Genomic DNA, 22,391 nt, shown 5'->3' with positions numbered 1-22,391 from the left:
AAATAATGTGAATCATTTTAAATAGAGTTTCACAAGCTTATATGAATCATTTTAAAATAGAGTTTCACAAATGGCATTGCGGATTCAATAAAGATATCACCTCCTTTCCTATGCTCCATCTATCCAGTCTGCAACATAATATATTCTTAGAATATACAACTCCCTTCCAAAACTGTAAATGATTTCAGAAATAGAAAAAGACGGTTGAACATCCATTCATCATACTATCACGAGTACGCATGACTACCAGATATTCTTAATGCTCGTGCTTCACTTCTCATTTATGTGGATAATCGGTGTACGTGTGATCTGCTATAACTTCAATTCACTCTCAAAAGAAATTTTGACCTCCATACGTCATACACTGTGTGAACTGGGAAAGAAACAGTTAGTTCTGCAATTGCAAAAGTTAAGTTCTGCAATTACATACCTCCATATGCCATACACCTCCATATATGGATCAGAGTAAGGAGATTAAGGGGATTATTTCTCGTTACTATAGCAGCAAAACAACAAATTCAGGGATGAGGAATGGAGCAGTGCACGGATCCAGGCCAACAATGCACATTTTGGATAAAAAGTGATATGAGCAGATCTCGCGGCAAAATAATAATGGAGAGAAAGGGGATGTGGATTACGACTCATGAGGAAGCACTTGTGGTGTGATTGCGGGCTGGGAATTTAGGGGAAATCACTTGCTATCTGCAAAATCACGTCTTCAATCAAGCACCCACGGCAAAGCACCAATAAATCTCACAAGATTTGCATCCAATGTCTACCAAATTAACTTAGAGGTGGAGACCGGGGGAAATCACTCACCTGTGTTCTTGCACATGGCACTGATCGATCAACACCTACATAGAACAGAGGAGATATTAGAGGAGGCTAGGAAGGGGAAGATCCGGAGAGAGGATACGGATGAGCTTGGCCTCACCTGCGAGAACAGTAGACGGAGCCTAAGGAGTTGCAGCGGAGGTGACCTACTGATGCCAGCCGTGAGCGCCTTCTTCGACGAGGACGACCTCGGTGCGCAGCGGCGGCGAAGAGGGGCGATGGAGGCAAGCGGGGAGGAAGAAGGGGAGGGGAGGTGGCAACGAGGAGACAGAGAGAGAGAAGACGGCAGCGGGAAGCATGGGACACCATAGCCGGAACCGATCCATGCGCCGCCCACTCGCCATCGGCCAGGACCGAACCACCGCGACGCGCCCCCGTGGCCTTGCGTTCCTGCCACTCCAGGCCGCAGCGGCCCGTGCTGCGTCCGAGCTGGGCTGTCGTGCCCGCCGAAGCACCGGCGTCGACCGGACCATGCTGCATCGGCGTCCAAGCTCGGGGTGGTGCAGGAGATCCTAGGCGTTGACGCCTGGTACCCAGCTCAGGAGCGCCAGGTTGACGTCGGGCAAACGAGGGGCGGCATGGTGAAGCTCCGTGGTAGATCCGGGCGGAGGAAGGGGGCGCCGCTGCCCCCCGCGCCGGATCTGGATCCCGCGGGAGCGGTCGGGGCGGCAGAGGCAGACAGAGAGGGAGAAGAGGAGTGAAGGTGGCGGCAGTGATCCAGAGAGCTGGGAGAGAGAGGGCGGCGGCGGGGAGAGGAGAGAGAGGGCGGCGGGGAGGAGGGTGAGGGAGAGAGTAGAGTTGGGGTGCGGGAGGGGGGTTTCGCAAATGTGTCTCGCGCGGTGAATTTTTTCTTCTTCGGGTTGAATTAAATTGTAATACAAGGATCTATAGGAAAAAATATATGAACACGGTTTCTGATAATATTTGACGTGATGCCCTAAGTTGCAATTTGTAAAAAATGGAAGGTTTTTTTTTGAAAAATAGCCGTCAAAAAATAACCGAAGCTCGCGTGGATCGACATGCGTTTGTTTTTTCCCATGGAGTGCGGGGAGAGGAGCGCAGGGGAGGAGTTTTTAACCATTCCGATGACTCAGGCAGCAAGCTGGGCTGAGGGGACCTGCGAGGGGGGGTGGGGGGGGGTTGGGTGGGTGGGGAGGAGTTGGGCCGGCTGTACTGGTCGAATAACGGGCCAACGGAGCCCAAGATGTCCAGTATAGCTTATTTTGTAGTGGTATTTTTACATTTTATGATACATATACATGTTATATAGTATATGCATAATTTTTTCTTCAAAAATTTTGGGTATTCAACTGAATACCCATGAATATATATGGAGCCCGCTCCTGGTTGCCAACACAATCGTCTCCTGCACTGCTCCGAAAACTCACTGTCGGAAGCCCTGATAGACTGCTGATCAAAGGTAAAACCTAACCCAAAATTGATCAAAGTTTGTAGCTTCTTAGATGCTAATCAAGTCTACTGAAACCTAGAATCTGATAAAGTTCTCTTTGAGTCTGCCCCTAATGATGCGGTTGATATTAGTATAAAAGGTTGGCACAATGTTGGGCCGGGCCAGCCTACACCTTGATGAAAGGCCGGTACGGGCTCTGCATGGCTTGGGCCGCCCTTGCGGCCCGGAGCTTCATGTCCTTGAGGGCAGGGTCCTCGAGCAGCAGCACCTTGTCTTTGTCGCTCACCCCGATCATGTGGAGATGGTCGCTGTCCTCCCTCTCCTTGCCTCTGAACAGCAGCCTCTGCTCCCGAGGCTCCAGCCCTGTCTCCATAGACAGCACCACCTTCAGCTCCCCTACAGCCATTTTGCACGGTCACACGTTAGATCTCGAGCTGAAGTTATGTCACAAGTTATTTGGTTTATTTCTCTGAACGAAAAAGGCATCGCTGTTTTTTTAATAATAGCTAGTAGCAAACACGATTTGTCCAAAGACTATGATCTGAAGATGACAAAATGTGCGAAGGTTCCACTCAGGTTCCATGTCTGAAATCTGAACCATCGTTTGCTGGCAGTGCAGGTAGCGAGAGTAGGGCAGTAGGCAGACGCGTCGTTGTTTTTCTATTGTGCAGGCATGCCCATGCCATTGTTTTTCTATCACATGAACTGAGCCCAGACTCTTGTCTGACATTTCCTTTTTATTGCTGAAGTAGGTGGCATCGCTAGTGGACAGATGTCTCTCGTATTTTTTCCCTCTCATTAGAGCGAGATTCGGAAGGGTCAATGGGGATGCATCTAGAATCAAACAACTGAAACTAACACCTCTAGTGCTGCTGCATCAGACATCAGTACCCTGCAGACCTGAAACTCTAACTGAACCAACATATCTTGTTCATGTACCCAACCTATCTCTAACGAACGAAATCAGCTCCATGGACTCTTGCTCCTCATTCGGCCACGTCACCTCGTATTCGCCACCGTTTGATCTTGATCGGACCGTCCAAAAAAGGGCATTGCGGCTACGGTTTCCAGAGCCTTCGTCTCGGGTCGTCGACATGCCAGCGCACCGCCCGCCCCTACCCCCAGGCGCCCCCACTCCTCCATCACTACTGCTGTGTCCTCCACCAGGCCACCCTCCTCTCCCACACAAAACAGAGCCACGGTTCCGCAGCTCGCACAGCTGCAGTTGCAGATCGACACGACGGCGCGGAAGGAATCCTAAGAGGGGCAGAGGGCCTCACCTACCTCCGGATGAAGCGCTCCCGTGGATTATATGTGTGATTCGAGGTCTGCCGTTGCCCACCCAAACCAGCTGCTCCCACAAATCATGGATGCTTCCGCACGCATGCATGTCGCCCTGTAGGCAAGGAGAAAGTCCCCCACCATGCGAGCTGTCGCCAGACTATTTTCGCATAGCTGCATGTAGCCACCAAGTACAACGCCGATTCATCTTTGCAGCGAATAGGATATGCTTGCAAATAGGATCAGCCGCTGTAACAGCTGCCACTTGAAGAATCTGCACGGTCTGCAGTCGGCAATCACCGCTGTAACAGCATTAACGAGACTGATCGGCACGGTAGTCATGACAGATTCACTCGGTAGGGTTTCTGCACTCAGGGGGTTAGCAGACACAGAAGTACACATACGGTCAAAGTTCAAATTAACACTGCTGTTGTCCAAATGCAAACTACGCAGAGATGATGCAGGATTTGTAGAATGTTGGTAAAAAGGGAAGACATGTTATTCAAAGACAACATCCCTAGATACATATACACGGCCAGAGGATCGATCAAGGCACTTGTACCCTTTATGCAAGGAACTGTAGCCAAGAAAAACACACTCCGTAGAGCGAAAAGCGAGTTTATTTTTGTTATAAGCTCGCAAATGAGGCCAACAAGCACAGCCGAACACACGTAGCAAGGAGTACTTGGGTTTAGTGTGAAAAAGACGCTCAAGAGGACTGGAATTATCAATGACCCTTGTAGGCATGCGATTTATAAGATATGTGGCGGTAAGGAAAGCATCATCCCAAAATTTAAGAGGAACATGAGCATGGGCTAAGAGAGCAAGACCAGTCTCAACTATGTGGCGGTGCTTGCGTTCGGCAGACCCGTTCTGTTGATGTGTGTGTGGACAAGAAACATGATGGGTAATGCCAAGGGCACTAAAGAAGGTATTGTGCATTTTTCTGTATTCCCCTCCCCAATCAGATTGAACACGCTTTATAGTAGTATCAAGGAGACGCTCAATGTGAGTTTTAAATTGCATAAAAATGTGTGGTGCCTCAGATCGATCATGCATCAAATATATCCAGGAGAACTTAGAAAAGTCATCAATAAAACTGATATAGTATTTGTATCCACCAACGGAAGTAGGCGCAGGGCCCCACACATCAGAAAAGATAAGATCCAAAGGGGATGAAGAATGATGGACTGAAGAACTATATGGTAATTGATGACTTTTAGCAAGCTGACAAGCGTTACAAATAGAGGGAGTCGAATCCCTAGAGCATGGAATTTTATTCAAAACTAAAATAGATCTCACTATTTGAGGGGAGGGGTGTCCGAGCCTAGCATGCCATTGTGAGGAACTAATGGTACGAGTAGCAAGAGCACGCTTGAGGGGAGGAACATCCGTCGCCTTGATAGGATAAAGCCCCGATTCACATCGGCCTTCCAGGAGACTTTTCCGCGACTGGCGATCCTTAACAGAAAAATGCCAAGGATGATATTCAAAAAACACATCATTATCTCTAGAAAATTTATGAACAGAAAGAAGATTCTTGGCAATTTGAGGAACATGCAACACTTTACGTAATGCAAGAGGACGTGCAGCAGTATGAATTGAACAATGACCAGTATGTTTAATAGGCAAACCTGTGCCATTACCAACTTGGACTTGATCATTGCCGTGATAACGTTCACGGACAGCCAGACGGTCGAGGTCACTGGTGATGTGGTCGGTGGCGCCGGTGTCGGTGTACCAATCGGTGTCGACCTTTGATGATGTAGATGCAAAGGCAGCCGAGGGAGGATCCTCGTTGTAGGCTTCATCCATCCTGTACCAGCAGCGTATCGCAGTATGGCCCACCTTGCCACAGATCTGGCATGTGGGTTTTGAGGATGGAGTGCTGCGATGATCAGAATTGGCACGAGGCAGAGCACCACCACGGCCACGATTTTGATTGGATCCACGTCCTCGATTCTGGTTGTTGCTGCGCCTGCGATTCTGATTGTTGTTGCCACGCCCCGCATAGTTTGCAGAAGAACCAACATTCAGCTGAAGAGCCGCCTGATGTTTTAATTGCCGGGCTTCAAAAGCGACGAGGTGCGCATATGCATCATCCAGCGTGACAGACGCCATGGTTGTCATCGCGGTGACATATGGATCATATTCAGAGGGCAACCCGGCAAGAAGATATGACAGAACTTCATCATCACGTAGGGCAGCATCTGCGGCCGCCATCTCAGACGCCAGGTTCTTGATCTTTCCAAAGTAATCTGCCGCCGAGAGGTCGCACTTCTGCGCGGTGGCGAGTTCAACTCGTAGTCGAACCGTGCGAGCACGAGTAGATGAAGAGAACTTCTTCTGGAGGGAGTCCCAGACCTCCCTGGACGTCTTTGCGTCGATAACGTCTCGTAGGATCTCCTCAGACATGGAGGAGAGAAGGCCGCTAAGAAGCTGCTGATCGGCGAGGTACCATGCCGTGTATGCTGGGTTGAGGACGAGCTCCGCCCCGGCTGTCGTTGACGCCGGAATCATCTGGGCAGGAGCCACCGTAGAGCCATCAAGGTACCTGAAGAGATTGGAACTCCGGAGGTACGGAAGCAGTTGTGCGCGCCAGAGAAGGTAATTGGCCTTCGTAAGTTTGATGGTCACGGCGTGGTGAAGAGGGAGGGCAGCCATGACGGGCGCAGGGGTGTTGATAGAGGTTATGGTGAGAGGGGAGGAGGAGGTTACTTCGCTCATGGATCGATTAAAGCCTTAGTTGTGATACCATGTTTCTCAGTGCATTTTCAGACGCCGACTGGGCTGGTAATATGGATGACCGGCGAAGCACAGGAGGGTATGCCATATTCTTTGGTGGTAATCTTATTGCCTGGAGTGCTCGGAAACAAGCTACCGTCTCACGCTCTAGTACAGAAGCAGAGTACAAAGCTCTTGCTGATGCAACCGCAGAGATCATCTGGATTCAAGTGCTACTTCGTGAACTTGGGGTTTCTTTGCATAAACCTCCAAGTCTTTGGTGTGACAACATTGGTGCCACATATCTTACTGCAAATCCTATCTTCCATCGCCGCATGAAGCATGTGGAGATTGATTATCACTTTGTCCGTGAACGTGTTGCCATGAAGCAGCTTGATGTTCGAATTATTTCCTCCAAGGATCAGTTGGCAGATATCATGACTAAAGCACTCCCAGCTCCGGTCTTCACATTTCTCCAAAACAATCTGAACTTGGTTGAACGGCGTCCAGATTGAGGGGGGGGTGTTAGATACAAACTCTATCTCCTATAGTTGGTTAGGGATATTCATAGGATACGGGAGCTGCGCCTCCCTTGTTTATCTCTAAGTCCCTGACGGTTGGAGCTAGGACTCCTATTCTTGTACGATGTCACATCTATATAAATAGATCACTGTGGCCCTAGGAGGGTCATAGAGTTTTCCCAATCAACACTTTTCATATTGTAGGTCAGAGATACGTATTATGTTACTCATCACTAGAATTTTCATAAAACGTTTGCCTTACCTGCTTGTTGGCATTGTACTTCTTTAGATCTTGTATAGTGAACGGTGGTTGCCAAATCTATATACTCATTAGCTATCTTGTGATAAATAAAGCACCTCAATGTTCTCTCAATCTGAATATATTCAAATTTTCAGAAAATATGTTCTATATACTCATTAGCTATGAAAGTTTCGGTTACTGCCTTCATTTTTTATATGAATAAAGAAATACTACTTTTGCTTACCTAAGTCTATTATCAATAGCAACGAATCTGCTTATTAAAGACATAATACTATATACGGGTGCCTATTAAAGTCACTCACGAGGATTTGCCGACTCAGTCTTTCGAAGATGCTCATAGAGGTAGAGTTTGCGTACGTGTGTTCATAAGAGTGAGTGTGCGTTTATTGCGACTTTTTGAGTTGTACTGTGTAATTATAAAAAATATTTTATACGGGGTGCTTATTAAAGTCAATCTCGAGGATTTGCCAGCTTAGTATTCAAAGATACTCATAGGAGTAGGGTTTGCGTATGTGTATTCATAGGAGTGAGTGTGCATATGTTGTGATTGTCTGAATTGTACTGTATAATAATCATAAAAAACTGTGTAGGAGGTTTGTAATCCTTTTAGGTCATAAGGTATACACTTTGAGCTGGTCTTGGGGAGGGCGCGGCAAAGCCGCGCCTATGTTTCTAGTTCAACAACTGAATGGGCACCATCAGTGGTAACAAAAGGAGCGTTAATGCGTTATGCGATATTAACTTTTTTAACCCCCAAAAAGATGTGCTAATAACTCCTTGGAGAGACGGTCCAGAAAAATCATGTTTAAATCAACTTTGTACAGTATGAACACATTCTACCAATCTCAGACACAGCCCAACCGAAAATTTATGAGATTCGGCTCGACCAAAAGATTTGCACACTGTTACTCACCAAAAGTGCAGGTAGCCCCGATGGAGACGTCGTGCCAAGAGAACCCCGTGGCCACCGTGATCACCTCCACGTCCCCCCTCCCGTCCCTCTTCTGCACCAACATCCCTCCGGGCCTCACCTCCCACCCGATCTCCCCGCGGCGGCCGCCGCCGCCGCCGCCATCCCCGCCGTCACTGCTGCCGCTGCTGGCCGTGCTGCTCTTGGAGGAGCTCCTCCTGAACAGCTTCTTGGAGTACCTCAGCTTGATCATTGTCGTTGCAGAACAACAATGTTGGGCAAAGGTAAACAATTCCATAGAATAGTATATAGAGCAAGTGAGCAACCGCAAGGAAGATGGCAAAACGCATACGAGTACATGCAACTATGCAAGCTAGCCATCTTTTGGCTCCGTTCAATTGGTAAGCCCGCAATGCAAGAGCATGATGACGAGGGTGGTCGGTTAGGCCGTAAACCTACCGTCATTAATGTAATTGCTGGTGGTTGGGCGCAAGTTTTCCGGCTTGTGTTCCATGTCTGCTGATGAGTGCCCCGCACGTACGAACTGGCCCGGGAGAAAGATAATGGGCCGTGACATTATAGTTAATTAAGATTTGGTTTTAATTATTTGGGCAGTTAGGCTTTTTAGGGAGTTTAGCGGTGGTTAAGGCAGCATGTGGGGCTTGACATGTTTTCTTTCTAGGGTTTAATTAGACGTCAAACTGGTCCAAAACACCTGAATTTTGATTTTAGCTTACCTTTTGAAGTACAGTTGTGATACTTTCATCTTTGTATGGGCGACAATATATAGTGCAAATGCGTGTACGTTGGTCGTATAGGCGTAGTTGATGATCCCCAGTCTGGCATTCAACCTAAAGTGTATAGGCACGTTTCTCTTTGCAGGTCCACTTAGGTTTATTTTTCTATTGACATCCAGCATGGAGACATGAGAAAACCCAGTTAGGAAAAATGAGAAATAATGCTTGGAAAGTATTTTTTCATACGTTTAAAAAATGATTGCAACTTTTCATTGAGATTATCTCCTAGTTTACTACTCCCTCCGTTCCAAATTATAAGACATCACAAGAATCTTGGAGAGTCAAAGCAATCTCAAGTTTGACCAAGATTATAGAGAGAATATAAAAATTTATGATATCAAATTGATGTACTATGAAAATATAACTAATAAAGAATCTAATGGTACTAGTTTATATAATAAATATTGTTATTCTATTATATAAATTTGGTCAAACATAAAAAACTTTGACTCTCCATGATTGTTGAAATGTTTTATAATTTGGAACGGAGGGAGTACTAACTTATGAAGCACTATCAAGAGTATGCGCATATTTTCAAGAAAAGATATTGAAATCTCGAAATTTTATGGAAACCTGGATTTTGAGCCCTCCTATGATGTGGAGCATGATAATACAAGCGACTATGATTCAGCCCCCATCAAGATTTTCTATATTATCTAGTATTTATCTCTTCCCACATGCTAGAATATTTGAGCCATAGGACCCATCCACCTTCTTCAGTCTCTAGCAGACCTGGATCCTCCATAGAAAATCAACAACCAAACTGATCATCCCACAGTCTGAACATAGCGATTGGCTTCCAAGAAGTTCCCAAGCTGCGGCTCAGAACAACTCGAGTAGGGAGAGCAAATGGGCTGTAATTTTGGTAAGCCTTCCAAATTTCTCCTCTCACTCCCCCAATTTGGTAGTCCTCTATTTGGGCTGCCAACTGTTGGAAGCCCAATTTACTCAACCTGCTGGAGTGAAGATCTATATTTGGGTGAGTAAAATTTAGAAGTGGGCTTCTAAATGGACATTTGCTTATCCAAATTTAATAGTTCTACTGGAGTTGTTCTCATGCATGTGGCAAGTACTGCTAGCTGATTGCTGAACGTGTGCAGAACGGGCATAGTTAACAGGGATCGATCGTACTCAGCTGGCTTCAAAATACAAAAGACAAAACGGGGACCGGGCTCATGTCGGTACGCCTCGGAATCCCCGTTTTCCTTCGAGCCAAAGCATCCCTCCCATCCCTCTCGCCGTGGCACGCGAGGCGCGGAGAGGCTTGCGTGGACCGGGATTCCCATTCCCCGCCGTACGTGGCGACGGTCTTCGCTCCCGTGCGTGAAAAACGGCGTTCCGACTGTTAAGCCACGTGGACGCATGGCCACCTGCACTTCCGTTTAGGTGCAGCGATCGGCATGAATGAGAGGAGGAAGCTTTGCTGGTTTTGCATGGTGGGTACGCATGCGTATGCTGCCAGGAGAACGGTCCTCTGTCTGTCTATCAGTCCAAGGTTCCAAGGCTCTGTGTGGAACTTGCTAATAACATAGTTAATAGTAGAGTCAAATGCTTGGCTATAAATCAAGTGATAAGAGTCAAGTCATACAATAGTTGTCTCATATTTATCTCTTATAAAAATTTTTATTATTATGTAGTACTATGTTTTATTTTTTTTCTTACTCTTCCTCACATACACTTTTATTTAGGTCCACAAATACCTATACTTTCGTGTCAAATTTGGTGATAGAACAAGATCAAAGCTCTCTTTTATCTCCTCTCTTCTCTTCTCCACATCAGCAAAACTGCCGACTAGTTTGGCTTTATGCCTATTATTGTACTTGCTCTTATAAGAGCTTTCGAAACTCTGTGTGGAACTGGCTAGGCATGCGTGATCTTTGTTTGCATTTTTCTGAACAACATTACTTAGCATGCATGGCAGCCACACTCAACGGTTACAAGTGCATCATCATGTACTACACATGACAAGACCACACGACTAACAAGTAGTGGTACGCTAACTCTTCTCATGAAAGAGGGGTTTTCCTTTGCCCATACATGGAGTGGTACTTAGCACTGATCAATAGCAGGCGATCACCAACAGGAGCAGCTAGCTGATGATGACGCTGGTTTACTCTATCAGTTAGGGTAGTGGCGGGTCGGGCCGGGCCAGGCCAGGCCGGGCCTACACCTTGATAAAGGGCTGATATGGGCTCTGGACGGCCTGGGCCGCGAGCGCGGCCCGGAGCTTCATGTCCTTGAGGGCAGGGTCCTCGAGGAGGAGCACCTTGTCCTTGTCCCTCACGCCCACCATGTGGAGATGGTCGCTGTCCTCCCTCTCCTTGCCCCGGAACAGCAGCCTCTGCTCCCTCGGCTCCAGCCCTGTCGCCATGGACAGCACCGCCTTAAGCTCCCCTGCAATCATTTTGCGCGGGCACACGTTAGATCTCGAGCCAAAATGATTATGGATGTATTTGATTTATTCCTATGTAGCGACAGACATCCTCTTTTTTTAAAAAAAAAGGAAACGTACACAATTGTTCACTGCTTATGCTTTGCTAGATGACAAAATATGGGAAGGTTCCACTCAGGATCATCAGCATATGCTTGCAGGTATGCAGAGGCTGATCATCGTGCAGAGCGCAGACATGCCCATGTCACTGTTTGTGTTTTTTATTACATGAACAAGCAGTGATCTGGTGCCATACTTTTGGAGTTGTTGAGGGTGACACTCGTCAGTCATTTTATTGCTGAAGTAGGTGACCTCGCAAGTGGACATGTCTTTCTGCTAAGTCTCAGGGGTTCAGAAGGGTAATGTCGGTACCCTGTAGCAGTATACCCACTCCTACTGCAGCAAGACATGGCTCGCGTAGTCATCAGTAACTACGCCATAAGGGGCGGAGCAGCCGGGCCCTACGGGTCAAGCTCTTATCTCACTGGGCCAACGGCCCCGGACCCACTCCCCGCTCTGGGACGGGTCCGGTGACGCCACGTGTCCCTGAGGAGGGGAAGCTCCCATAGGGGTCCGAGACCTCCCCGCGTCCGTCCGGACCTCCCACGCGCGTAGAACCAACATACCGCCTGGGCGGGGTCCGGAGGTGCCACGTGTCCCGCAGGCGCAGGCGCGGGCGCGAGTCTTCCGCTGGAAGACTTGCCCACCCACCGCATTCAATGCGGGTGGTTGAGGCGTGCTCTGCCGCCGCGGCACGCGGGGACAGACTTTGTCAGGCTTCACTGTAGACCGCATATTACCGGGGTACACAGTGCAGCCCCATGCACCGCATCCGAGCAGAGCCCGTCTGCCGCATTAAATGGATACGACGGCACGGCACCTTTTCATCATACCGCCTACGCCGCAAGCTACACGGCCTGTTCAGCTATGCTGCAGACAACGCCGCAAGCTACACCCTGGCGCCGTTTCGACAAGACAGAGCACGACTATGCCAGACGGAAGATTCCCATGGGCAGAGCAAGGAAATCCAGGAATGAGATCTCCATCGCCTGCAATGTCATAATGTCTGTACAGTATGTCATTTTATACTACATCGTTGGACCCATCTGTCGGGGACTCAACGGCCATGTACGCGCCTCCCTTGAGATATAAAAGGGAGGCGCTCGCTGCACACTTCAGACACGCCAAGTCTCTCACAACACAAGCTCGGTTTTCACTCCGAACAACCCTGCTCTCAACCTCTTGAGAGCGCAAGCAATACAACACACAGTGGACGTAGGGTATTACGCTCCGATGGCCCGAACCACTCTAAACCTGCCATGTTCATCGCATTCTTCCACCGAGATTGGGCTAATCCTAGCTAACCCCCGAGTACTCACCCTTTGGGTTTAGGCGGGTGCACTACGCCACCCGGCTGTGGGTTTGCACACCACGACAAGTAAATAGGGGAGAAATCAGAAATGTGCATGCGATGCATGGATCTGGCTGTGTAAACAAAATCATAGGTTGTGTCAAGCTGTATTTGACCTGTTTAATTAGTTCTTGTCACAGCTGATTCTTACTTTCAGTATTCAGCATCCTTGCATACATCAGGAGCCAAACTACTGAACAATGGAGGCGCCTGGCCTTTTTAGGTGAACTTGACACACAGGTCATTGCAATGCTGGTTGCATCTAGAACCGAACAGCTCAACTAGCATCTCTACTGATGCATCTGCACACTGCAAACCTGAAACTTTGATTGAACCAACTTGAGATATGTACCCAATCCCAGCTCCAAAGCCTTTATCGTGGCTACACAAAGAGCTTTGTATACGTGATATTCATCTATTCTTACTACAAAAGGTGCGCTAATAACACATTGGACTATTGGAGAGAAGCCCCAGAGAAAATACCAAAAGAAATCATGGTCAAACCAGGTTCCCAGGAACACTTTCTACCAATCTCAGACACAACTTCACCGGAACGATGGCCTTTCTTTGGGCAAACATGCATGAGAGAACTGGCGAGAGCAAATGAGCAGAGCAAAATAATTTGCACACTACGAGTACTCACCAAAGGTGCAGGTAGCCCCAATGGAGACGTCATGCCAGGAGAAACCGGTGGCGACCCTGACGGTGATGACCTCGACGTCCCCCCTCCGGTCCCTCTTCTGCACCAGCATGCCCCCCGGCCTCACCTCCCACTCTATCTCCCCGCGGCCAGTGCCGGCATCGCCGCCGTCGCTGCTACTGCTGCTGCTGCTGCTGCTGGCAGTGCTGCTCTTAGAGGAACTCCTCCTGAACAGCTTCTTGGAGTACCTCAGCTTGATCATCTTCGAAAGCTACACGGTGCTGCTCAGCAGACAGCAGCCTAGCTCTTGCAGTTGCAGCAATGGAGAGCAGAGCAGAGGCCAGCAGTGTGCGTGGTGCTGGAATGCAGATGTAGCCGCAGAGCAAGAGGCCACTTTGTATATATAGTGGAAGTATGAGTAGAAGAAGGGGCGACCATGGCTTGAGGACAAGCTTTAGAAGCGTGCGTTTGTTTAAAAGAGAAAAGGGCCCCGATACGAGGGACGGGGACATTGTGAACAGGCGATCCTCGCGTTGTCCAAAGCAGTTAGTTGCTCACAGAGACAAAGGCGAAAACAACTTCGCTCCGATTTGCAGGACAGAGTAGACCTCTATCAACTCTGCTACAAACCTTTAACTGCTACTCTGCTACACAACATTTCTCCGTCCATTGAATGGATCAATGAGAAAACTCAACGAAGAGCTACTGACAGAGAGAAGCGTGCTCGAAGGAACTTCGATTTTAGCCACTTCAGATAGAAATGACTGTCCTTAGAGGTCCAATCATGTGATTTTCTATTGCATGCTCCGTGCTTGTAAAAGCTTAGCGTGTTTGTCCTTTGGGTTTTGTTGGGTAAAGTGGGTGAAGCTGGTCGATAGAATAAGGGTAACGCCGTGCATGCCGGCCAGTGCGACCGCATCCACATGGGAGTTGGCAAAGCGCACGCATGATGAGTAGGCTGCCTCTAGCTTTGGCTCCTTCCTAGAGCTTGGGCAGAGAGAGAGCACGATGATTAGGGCTGTCGGATTAGGCCGCAAACCTACCGGGATTATTGTTATGGCCGGTGGTTGGGCGCAAGTTTCCCGGCTTGTGTTCCGCGCGCGCCCGCTACTGCGATTACAACGTCGTGCACCCGAGATATGCACCTCCCTTGTCGCCAGCACTGAGAGAGGGAGAGGGAGTACACGGCGAGCCATCCAGATGGGTCAGTCGTCTCAAGCTCGGTTTCTTTGGCTTCAATCTTCTGGCCGGCCGGTGGGGATATGTTGCCAGTACGCGACGCGCCTCTCACCGCCAACGCCATCTTCTCCCTTCGACTGCCTCCATCTGTTACCTCTCGGCGTTCCATTCCGATACCGTGGAAGAGGGGGGCTGCAGGCGCAAATGTTACAGGTTACGCGTGCTGGTGGGAGTCAAACGGGTTGCAGAAGGCCCATCAACGGCCCACCGCCACCACCACTACTCGCCACGCCGCCGAGGTAGGGGAAGGAGGGGAGGGGGAGGGGTGGAGTGATAGCTGGGTGTGGGAGGTGGGAGGGGGGGGGGGAGTGGCCGCCGCCCTCGCCGGCGAGGTCGCCGGTGGTTGGGATGGTGGTTGAGGTGGTGGAGTTAGGGTTTCGGGTTGCCCGGGTTCCAATAGCCAGTGACTCTAGAGGGAAGGTCATTGGCGGAGGCGGCCCGACGGTGGTGGTGTTTCAGCCGCCGGTGGAGGTGAGGCAGCGCGGGAGCACTGCCGGTCGGTGGGCCAGACCCCTAGTGGGCGATGGGTAGCGTTGGGGGCAAGAAGAAGGTCGGGGTGGAAGGCTGGTTGGAGCGACGATGAGTAAGGGTGGCAGCGGATCGGGTTCGGGTGGATATCCGCGGTTTTTGAGTTTGCAGGTTTGGGGTTCGGGTTCTGATTTCACCCCCGGATTTATGGGTTCGGATACCCAAAAAAATTTCAGGTTTCGGGCCGATTTTAAATCTAACCCTGGAGCTCCATCGTGTCTCCGAAACAATCAGCCCAATAGAAGCCCACTAGAAACTTTAGGTATATAATGTGAAAATCCCCTTCACCCACCCTCAATCTCTCTCGCCTCTCCCAGTCTCCCTCACTCAGCCGCCATCCCCTTCCCTGGCTCTTGGCTTCCTCATTCCCTCGTCAATCCAGCATCCCGACGACGCTCGGCGGCTCCTAGGCCGGTCTCGCCGGCGCACGCGCTCCTGCGCGGCCCTCCCGGTGCCCACCCCGGCTCGTGCAGGCGCCCCCTGCCCCCACCCCCTCGCCGGCTCGCTGGGGTGCCGCCCGCCCTGCCTCGCCGCCTGCTCCCGCGGGCTCCGCTCGACCTGCCCCATTGCGCCGGCCGGCGCCCAGCAGGCGCCGGACGCAGCTTGCCCTGCATGGCGTGCAGCGGAGGGCCAGAGGCCGCTCGCGCCCCACGTAGTGCAGGGCTAGAGGGTAGAGGCCGCCCGCGCGCCCGCCCTGTAATCCTTGTTGATGGAACTTGTTTGTAAAAAAATTGGATTTTGGATTATCCATCGGGTGCTGGGTATCCGCGGATTTTGGTTTTGGGGATGAATTTTGACCCGAATTGGAGTTCAGGGCGGGTTCGGGTTTCGGTTTTGGGTGCCCAGGCACTCCACCCAAACCAAACCCGACCCGTTGCCATCCTTAACGATGAGTGGGTAGGGCGGCAGCCGCGACGATGAGTGGGCAGGGCGGCAGCCGCCGGCCGGGCTGGAAGATCGGCAACACGGGGGGGAGCTGGGAGAGGTAGGAGGAAGAAAATGGGGGCGGAAAAAGTAGGAGGAAGAAGAGGGGGGTGGCCGTTTCTGCGATGGGTCTAATCCCAGCCGCATCTACGACTTGAAATAGCCCCCCGTGCTGCATCTAGGATTCGGGTACGATCACTTGGCCAAGCACATGCTGCACGTGAACTTTCCCGTCAGTTTTCGCTCCACCCCGCATGACTGGCGATTGGCGAACAGAGAAGCCATTTTGGAGGGGAGAGAGAAAGAGAGAGATATCACCCATTTATCCGGACGCATAAGGGCTAAGATGGAAAAAAAACAAAATAATTGGACTTCTAAATTTTCTTAACGTCACCCTCTCGTCTGAGTCGTGGCCTGTCTCTGTCGCTGCGCCGCCTCTGACTAGCCCTTGACCACCCATTGACTTTGATGGCATTAGCTTTGACTGTGTGTTCAAGTGTCATGGGCCGATCGACCTTCCATTTTTACTTACCAAAAGTATACTTGTAAAATTTTAACATCAACAGTGCATTGCCTGTTGCTGTGTGTTTAGATCCTGTAAAAATTTGGACGAAATTCACTGTAGCAATTTTCAACCGAAGATTAGAAAAACTAAACATGATCTAATTATAAAACTAATTACACTGATGGATGAGAAATCATGAGACGAAACTATTTAGTCTAATTAATCCATCATTAGAGGTCGTTTATTATAGCACAACATTGTCTAATCATGGTCCAATTAGGATTAAAAGATTCGTTCCGCAATTACACACGGGTTATGGAATGAGTTTTGTCAGTTATCCACATTCAATACTCCTAATTAGTGGTCAAACATTCGAAGTTAGTGTAGCGCTGAAAAATTTTTGGGATCTAAACAAGACCTTACTATCAGATGTGGGAATAAATGCACTTGTTCAATCAAAGTGCTGGACATGCTATCTCATGATCCTTCACCAGTGCAAGAACAATGGATTAAGGGACCTGCTTCTGTCTGCATTATCCCAGTTCAGTAGTGTAGGTTTTACTTCTCATCTTTCACCCAGATGATTTCTTCGTATGTTTTACCATCTTACTATTATTAATTGAAAACTTCTTAGCCTCCACGTGAATCCACCTAGAATACTACGTGAACACTCTAAACAACAGAGAAATTTTAAAAATATTCACAAAAATAAAAAACATCCAGCCATCAATTCGACAACTCTAATCATAATAGTCATTGGATCTGTTACCTTTTTTAATAAATTATCCAACTCAATCATTATAAAAATAGACTAATGTAACTCCTAAACATGTATCTAAACTATCCAACTCTACCACAAAAAAAAATCTAAAGTAATCCCCTAATCTTTGTGTAAATTCTCACCTATGCCATTATAAAAAATGTAAATAATTCACTAAATTTGCATATAAATTATCCAATTATGTCATTATTAAAAGTTAAAGTAACCCCTAAATATGAATCCAAATTATATAATTATAATAAATATTAAGTTGAACCAATATAAAATTTTAAATTATTATTTCTATCATTATTAATATATTATTTATTTATATAAAAATTCTACCCACAATATATTTCACCATGCATTCTTGTATGGTGGAAGATATAAGAATACTAATTCACAAAAGAATAGTTCAATTATGTATATATCAAACATAAATGAAGATGTGATGCAAAATAAAATCTATTGCAACTAGATAATGATAAATGTGTATTTTAGAGTATGTGTTAGAATATTTATTAATAGATGAAATATCCCGTGTGATAATAATTATATATTAGCTATAAGCTTTATTTTTATATTAATTCTAATTAGCCATATTCGAGGGTTTGATAGGTTAGTTTTATAAAATAATTATGTGTCAACTCTATGTGACAATTATTAGGGCGCGATGATTAGGGCTGTCGGATCAGGCCGCAAACCTACCGGGACTATTGTAATGGACGGAGGTTGGCCGCAAGTTTCCCGGCTTGTGTTCCGCGTCCGCTGCTGGCCACTGAGATAGACAGCACTACATCAGTAGCACACGTACGAATTGAGCAGGGACACGAAAAAGATGATGGTGTGATGATTGTTCAGAGCATATTTTTTAATAAAACCGTGATAATGTTCAGCAGCATTATTTATGTTTAAGGCTTTATGGGGCTTTAGCGGTGGTTAGGGCAGCATGTGGGGCTTGATAATTTTTTCTTTCTATGAGGTTTGGACTCCTGTGTCCTGGAGCTAGTCCATAATATCCAAACTATCTGAATGGATTTGTACTTTATGATCTGTTTCGATTCAGTTGTGATGCTTTGATCTTTGCAAGACAAGCGTACGCGTGTCCGTAGGTTGTCGACTTGTCGTAGGATGCCAGCGGCCTCTGCTGCGCTGGCATTCAAAACTGAAAGCGTAAAGGTGATTTTCTCTTTAATTTGCAGGTCAGCTTATAATTGATGTAGCTATGAGCCTATGACACTGCAGGAGAAAGGCAGTGTATATGATACTAGAACTTTCGGCGCGCGCGATGCGCGCCCTACTGTTTGAACAATCAAATCCAGCAATAAAATCAAAATAATATTTAAGACAACATAAATTATTCACCCTTTACTATCAGAAGGTAATTAAAAGGCTCCTATTGTCATCGTCATTTGACAAACAGACTTACCTTAAACACTTTGAGTGCCCTATCATAACAACAACATTAGAAATTGTGATACTGGAACATGATAGGTTCTATATTTGATTAAACACTGTATATTTAATTCAATATTGTTCAGGTTGGGTATATACATTTGATAATTAGCATATCAACTATTGTGAGCTGAGTAAATCCAGCATACATAGATAGGATGAGATCAACTCAACTTGTGCGGCCACACACAATCCTTCACGAGTTTGCTGGCTTCAGAACATGCATGATTGCCAATGAGTATGATGCATCAATATTTGCTACAAAGGATAGAGTAACATAAGAGTAATTCAAATGCCATTTAGTTATACATATCCGGAAGGTTAGTTTGCTTCAATCGTAATAAGAAAATACTTATGATAAACCAACAAGCATGTTGAAAATAGTACAATATACTCAAATCAAATCATGTTAGAATATATTAACATTGAGTGATCAACACATATAAAATTGCTATCCTGATTCCATATACAGGCAACAAGATAGGTTAGGTTCTTTATAACTGAAACTTCTATAACTGAAACTAAAGGAGGCACGAGCATGGCCCTTATTATGCATCACTAGCCACAAGTATTCTTTTACTGTACTCAGCCTCAAGTGGATACAAATTAATGCCAACAGGAGACCAAAACAATTACTAACAATCTCAAATTGTAACGAATTAGTAATTACAATTAGGCAAACAATTAGAACAAACAACAGAAAGGATTACTTGTCATATCCCATGAGTTAGCTCCAAATAATTACTGTTTGCTGTGGCAAGAAGTTAATCTCACCGCAGGTGAATTTGAAATCACACAAAACTAAATTTGATGTTGCCTATTTCACTGAAACAGATGCAGGCAAGACCTTCATTAACATAAAAACATGAGCAATGTGAATCACAAATGCAGGATAGCGATTAGCATTGATAGAAATAATATTCATCTAAGCAGTGTATATATGAGGGTAGAAGCTTACATGTATTTTATTTTATCAGAGTAATGCTCTCTGATCAGAAAAGGTTCAGATTGCTGCACTTTGTTTTTTTTTTGTTTTTTTTGGTATACAAGAAAGAAAGAACAATCCCATACAATGCTCAGATGGGCAGTCGAAGACTAATTTTTTTTTTTGGAATTTAGAAAACATGGAGTATCTTCAAATTTAATTGAGTAACCAATGGAACCCTTGTTTCTGGCTTCTAGCATTTAAGTCTTGCAACCTGCGGCACAGTTTTAACAGAAAATTGAAAGCTTCACATAAGCATGGAGAAAGTAAAGGAAAGGCTCATCAGAGAAAGGAGGGGCATGTTCAATTTTATTACTTTAATCAGATTCTTCAAGAGAAAGAAGAAGCATATCAATTAATCTGTTCCATTACTTGGCACTGGAAAAAGAACAAACACTTAGCTGAAAATCAAAGTTTACCATCCAGATGGGAAAATCAAACCAGAAATTAAGATGATTTAATTAACAAAGTGCATGCTTTACTGCAGTCCTGCAAAACAATTGCACAAGGGTATCAACTGTTTTAGTTATTTAGAATAAAATAAACCCAAAGGTACAGTCTACTTATGATATTTTAGTTATTAGGATAAATTTGGTTGCATGATCAGATATGTATCATCAAACTATCAAGGATGTAATATCTAATTAGCATTGCAAATTCAGTAGAAAACCAATCGACAAGTCCTAAAAAAATTTCTCAAAACTCTCCAGATCTATCAAAAATGAACTATGTTCTACATTCACACAAAAATTGATCATGTTGAATAAATAAAATGAAAATTACTGTCACTTTTAATCTATTAACCCAGGTAGATCGACATGGATATCCAGCAGCCGAGCGATTCAGTTCAATTTTGGTCAAGTGTGTATGTATGTGTGCTCGAGGCATATAAAATTGTATTAAACAATTGCAACTGATCATGCAAGTAGCAAAACTTTCTAGAAACAGAAAAGCTAGGTGGGTATAAAACTTTGTAAGAGTATGCATCACATAAAATTTATGAAGCTGAGTCGCAGAACAGTATGGACATAGAATATGTTATACATTAAAGATGGTGAGCTGCTCTGATCTTGAGATGTAAATCTCTCTTCCACTTTCAGATGCAACGGCATTATCTATATTATATTCTGGTACAAAACTTCAGTTCAAGTGAACTTGCCTTTGGATACCACCAGCTAGACAATTTTAGCTAGTTTTCATAATGATAGGTGTTATCTATACATTCTGGCTCTTTTTTTCCTTGAAAAGGTTGGCTGTTGGCTTGGTTTGGTTGTTTAGAGGAGCTGACATTTAGCAACCATCTAGTTAGCACGGTAAATTTTTAAGGCACCAAAGGCTTTAGGTGAAGGACATGTGAAGACAAAGCTAGCGACCGTGTAAATGTTAGAAGCTAGCACTATAAATTACAATTTTTTACCTTCTCACAAACTTTAGCACTGCTGTTTTACTATTACATTTTCGTGTGTTGTGGCATGTCAATTATTATCTACGGCATTAGATGGGACACCTGTGGTGCCGACTATTGGAATTTCCATTGAGGAACAGAAAACAGAGCGCTTGAGGTGTGCCTGCATTAGTGATGCAAGTACTCCGGAATTTGATTTCTAGCAGGTACAAATCCCTGATGCAGATAAAACATAAATCTAGAAGCAAGGGATTTGATTTCTATCAAACTCGAACAATGAGACACAACTACAACCTACAAATTACATAACCAGATGGATGAATGGAGAAGGGGCACAAGGCGTGCTTGAGGGGTGATTCTTACCAAGCAGACGAACATGGTGTAGACCTCCTCACGGCAGTCGTCACCACCGCACCAGATCTGCAGGAGGAGGAGGTTCCAACGGAGGAAGGAGTCAAGGGGAAAAAAAAAGAACGTGATATAGAAGCCAGCCGAATCCAGGAGCTTGAACTCAGTCCCCCCACTCACCTGCTTGCTGGAGCTTGCGGCGCGCGCACCACGGGCTTCTGGAGGCTAAGCCAGATCGACGGTGGTTGAGGTCAGACTTGTTCAGCGGGAGCCCGCCTGATGATGGAGGCAGACTTGGCGAGCTGTGCCGTGCCCGGCGGGACTGCCGTGGAGGAGGGGATGGCACTGCCGATGCTGTGTGGTCTGGCCAAGGAGATGCACCGACGGAGCGGGCGCGCGGGGGTGGATGGCGGAGCAGAGTGAGGACGGGGTGAGCGGGGACGAGGAGGTGGAGGGGGAGGCCGGATCTGGATCCCGCGGAGCGGGCGGCAGCCGCGGAGAGTAGGTGGAGACCGAGGAGGTCGAGCTGAACCTTGGCCGATCAACGCGGACGCGGTGGCGTTGAAGCTGGGGAGGAAGCGTAGGGGGCCCGCCATGGATATCCCTTGCGTGACGAGGACAGCGAAGCTCGTGCTCGCGCGGTCGTGGAGGCGGCGGAGCTCACCCGCGCGGAGCCAGAGGAGGTCGAGCTGCCACCGGACTGGGTGGCAGGGAAGAAGAACACAAAAAGAGAAGCAGGAGGGAGAAGAAACGGGGGAAGAGGAGGAAGAGGAGAGGAAAGGGGCACGGCTCTTATCTCGGCGGGAAAGGGGCCGGGCATCGAGCTCCGGGAGCACGTTGACGCGACGGGGCGGTCTCGGGCACCGGCTCCGACGGGACGTCGGGAGCGCAGCGGAGGACAGGGCGGACAGGCACTGCCTGCGCACTATTCCGGCGGGGGGCCACTGTTCCAGCGTGTCGAGGAGGGAATCCAAGCCGGATCCAAGCGCGCGCAGCTAGAAAGGCTCCGCCTCCGCCGCA

At 47.2% G+C, this 22,391-nt stretch overlaps 2 protein-coding genes and 2 long non-coding RNA genes across 5 annotated transcripts; all 4 read right to left on the bottom strand.

The window, feature by feature from the left end:
* Positions 1-25: 25 nt before the first annotated feature.
* Positions 26-1,205, bottom strand: LOC120641289. Its single transcript, XR_005662214.1, has 2 exons — positions 935-1,205; positions 26-854 (listed from the first exon to the last, which is right to left on the bottom strand). It is a non-coding gene; the product is annotated as an uncharacterized LOC120641289 (long non-coding RNA).
* An 871-nt stretch (positions 1,206-2,076) lies between these two features.
* LOC120641287 (BAG family molecular chaperone regulator 1-like) lies at positions 2,077-8,212 on the bottom strand. Its single transcript, XM_039917337.1, has 2 exons — positions 7,947-8,212; positions 2,077-2,641 (listed from the first exon to the last, which is right to left on the bottom strand). Exons 1-2 carry the CDS (start codon positions 8,194-8,196, stop codon positions 2,412-2,414), a joined length of 480 nt encoding a protein of 159 aa, XP_039773271.1. The 5' UTR covers positions 8,197-8,212; the 3' UTR covers positions 2,077-2,411.
* Positions 8,213-10,634: 2,422 nt separating this feature from the next.
* LOC120643067 (BAG family molecular chaperone regulator 1-like) lies at positions 10,635-13,575 on the bottom strand. The gene is made up of 2 exons (XM_039919599.1): positions 13,226-13,575; positions 10,635-11,134 (listed from the first exon to the last, which is right to left on the bottom strand). The coding sequence occupies exons 1-2, from the start codon at positions 13,482-13,484 to the stop codon at positions 10,905-10,907; spliced, it is 489 nt and encodes a 162-aa protein (XP_039775533.1). The 5' UTR covers positions 13,485-13,575; the 3' UTR covers positions 10,635-10,904.
* Positions 13,576-18,650: 5,075 nt separating this feature from the next.
* Positions 18,651-22,269, bottom strand: LOC120641286. 2 transcript variants are annotated; one of them, XR_005662213.1, is made up of 4 exons: positions 21,552-22,269; positions 21,387-21,443; positions 19,592-20,107; positions 18,651-18,891 (listed from the first exon to the last, which is right to left on the bottom strand). It is a non-coding gene; the product is annotated as an uncharacterized LOC120641286 (long non-coding RNA). The 2 variants fall into 2 exon arrangements; XR_005662212.1 differs by having other exon boundaries at positions 18,657-20,107.
* Between the last annotated feature and the right edge of the window lie 122 nt (positions 22,270-22,391).

Source organism: Panicum virgatum, chromosome 7K, assembly GCF_016808335.1.
Source record: "Panicum virgatum strain AP13 chromosome 7K, P.virgatum_v5, whole genome shotgun sequence".
NCBI lineage: Eukaryota > Viridiplantae > Streptophyta > Magnoliopsida > Poales > Poaceae > Panicum > Panicum virgatum.
The sequence above is the reverse complement of the archived record's forward strand: the minus strand, read 5'-3'. Positions and strand labels throughout refer to the sequence as shown.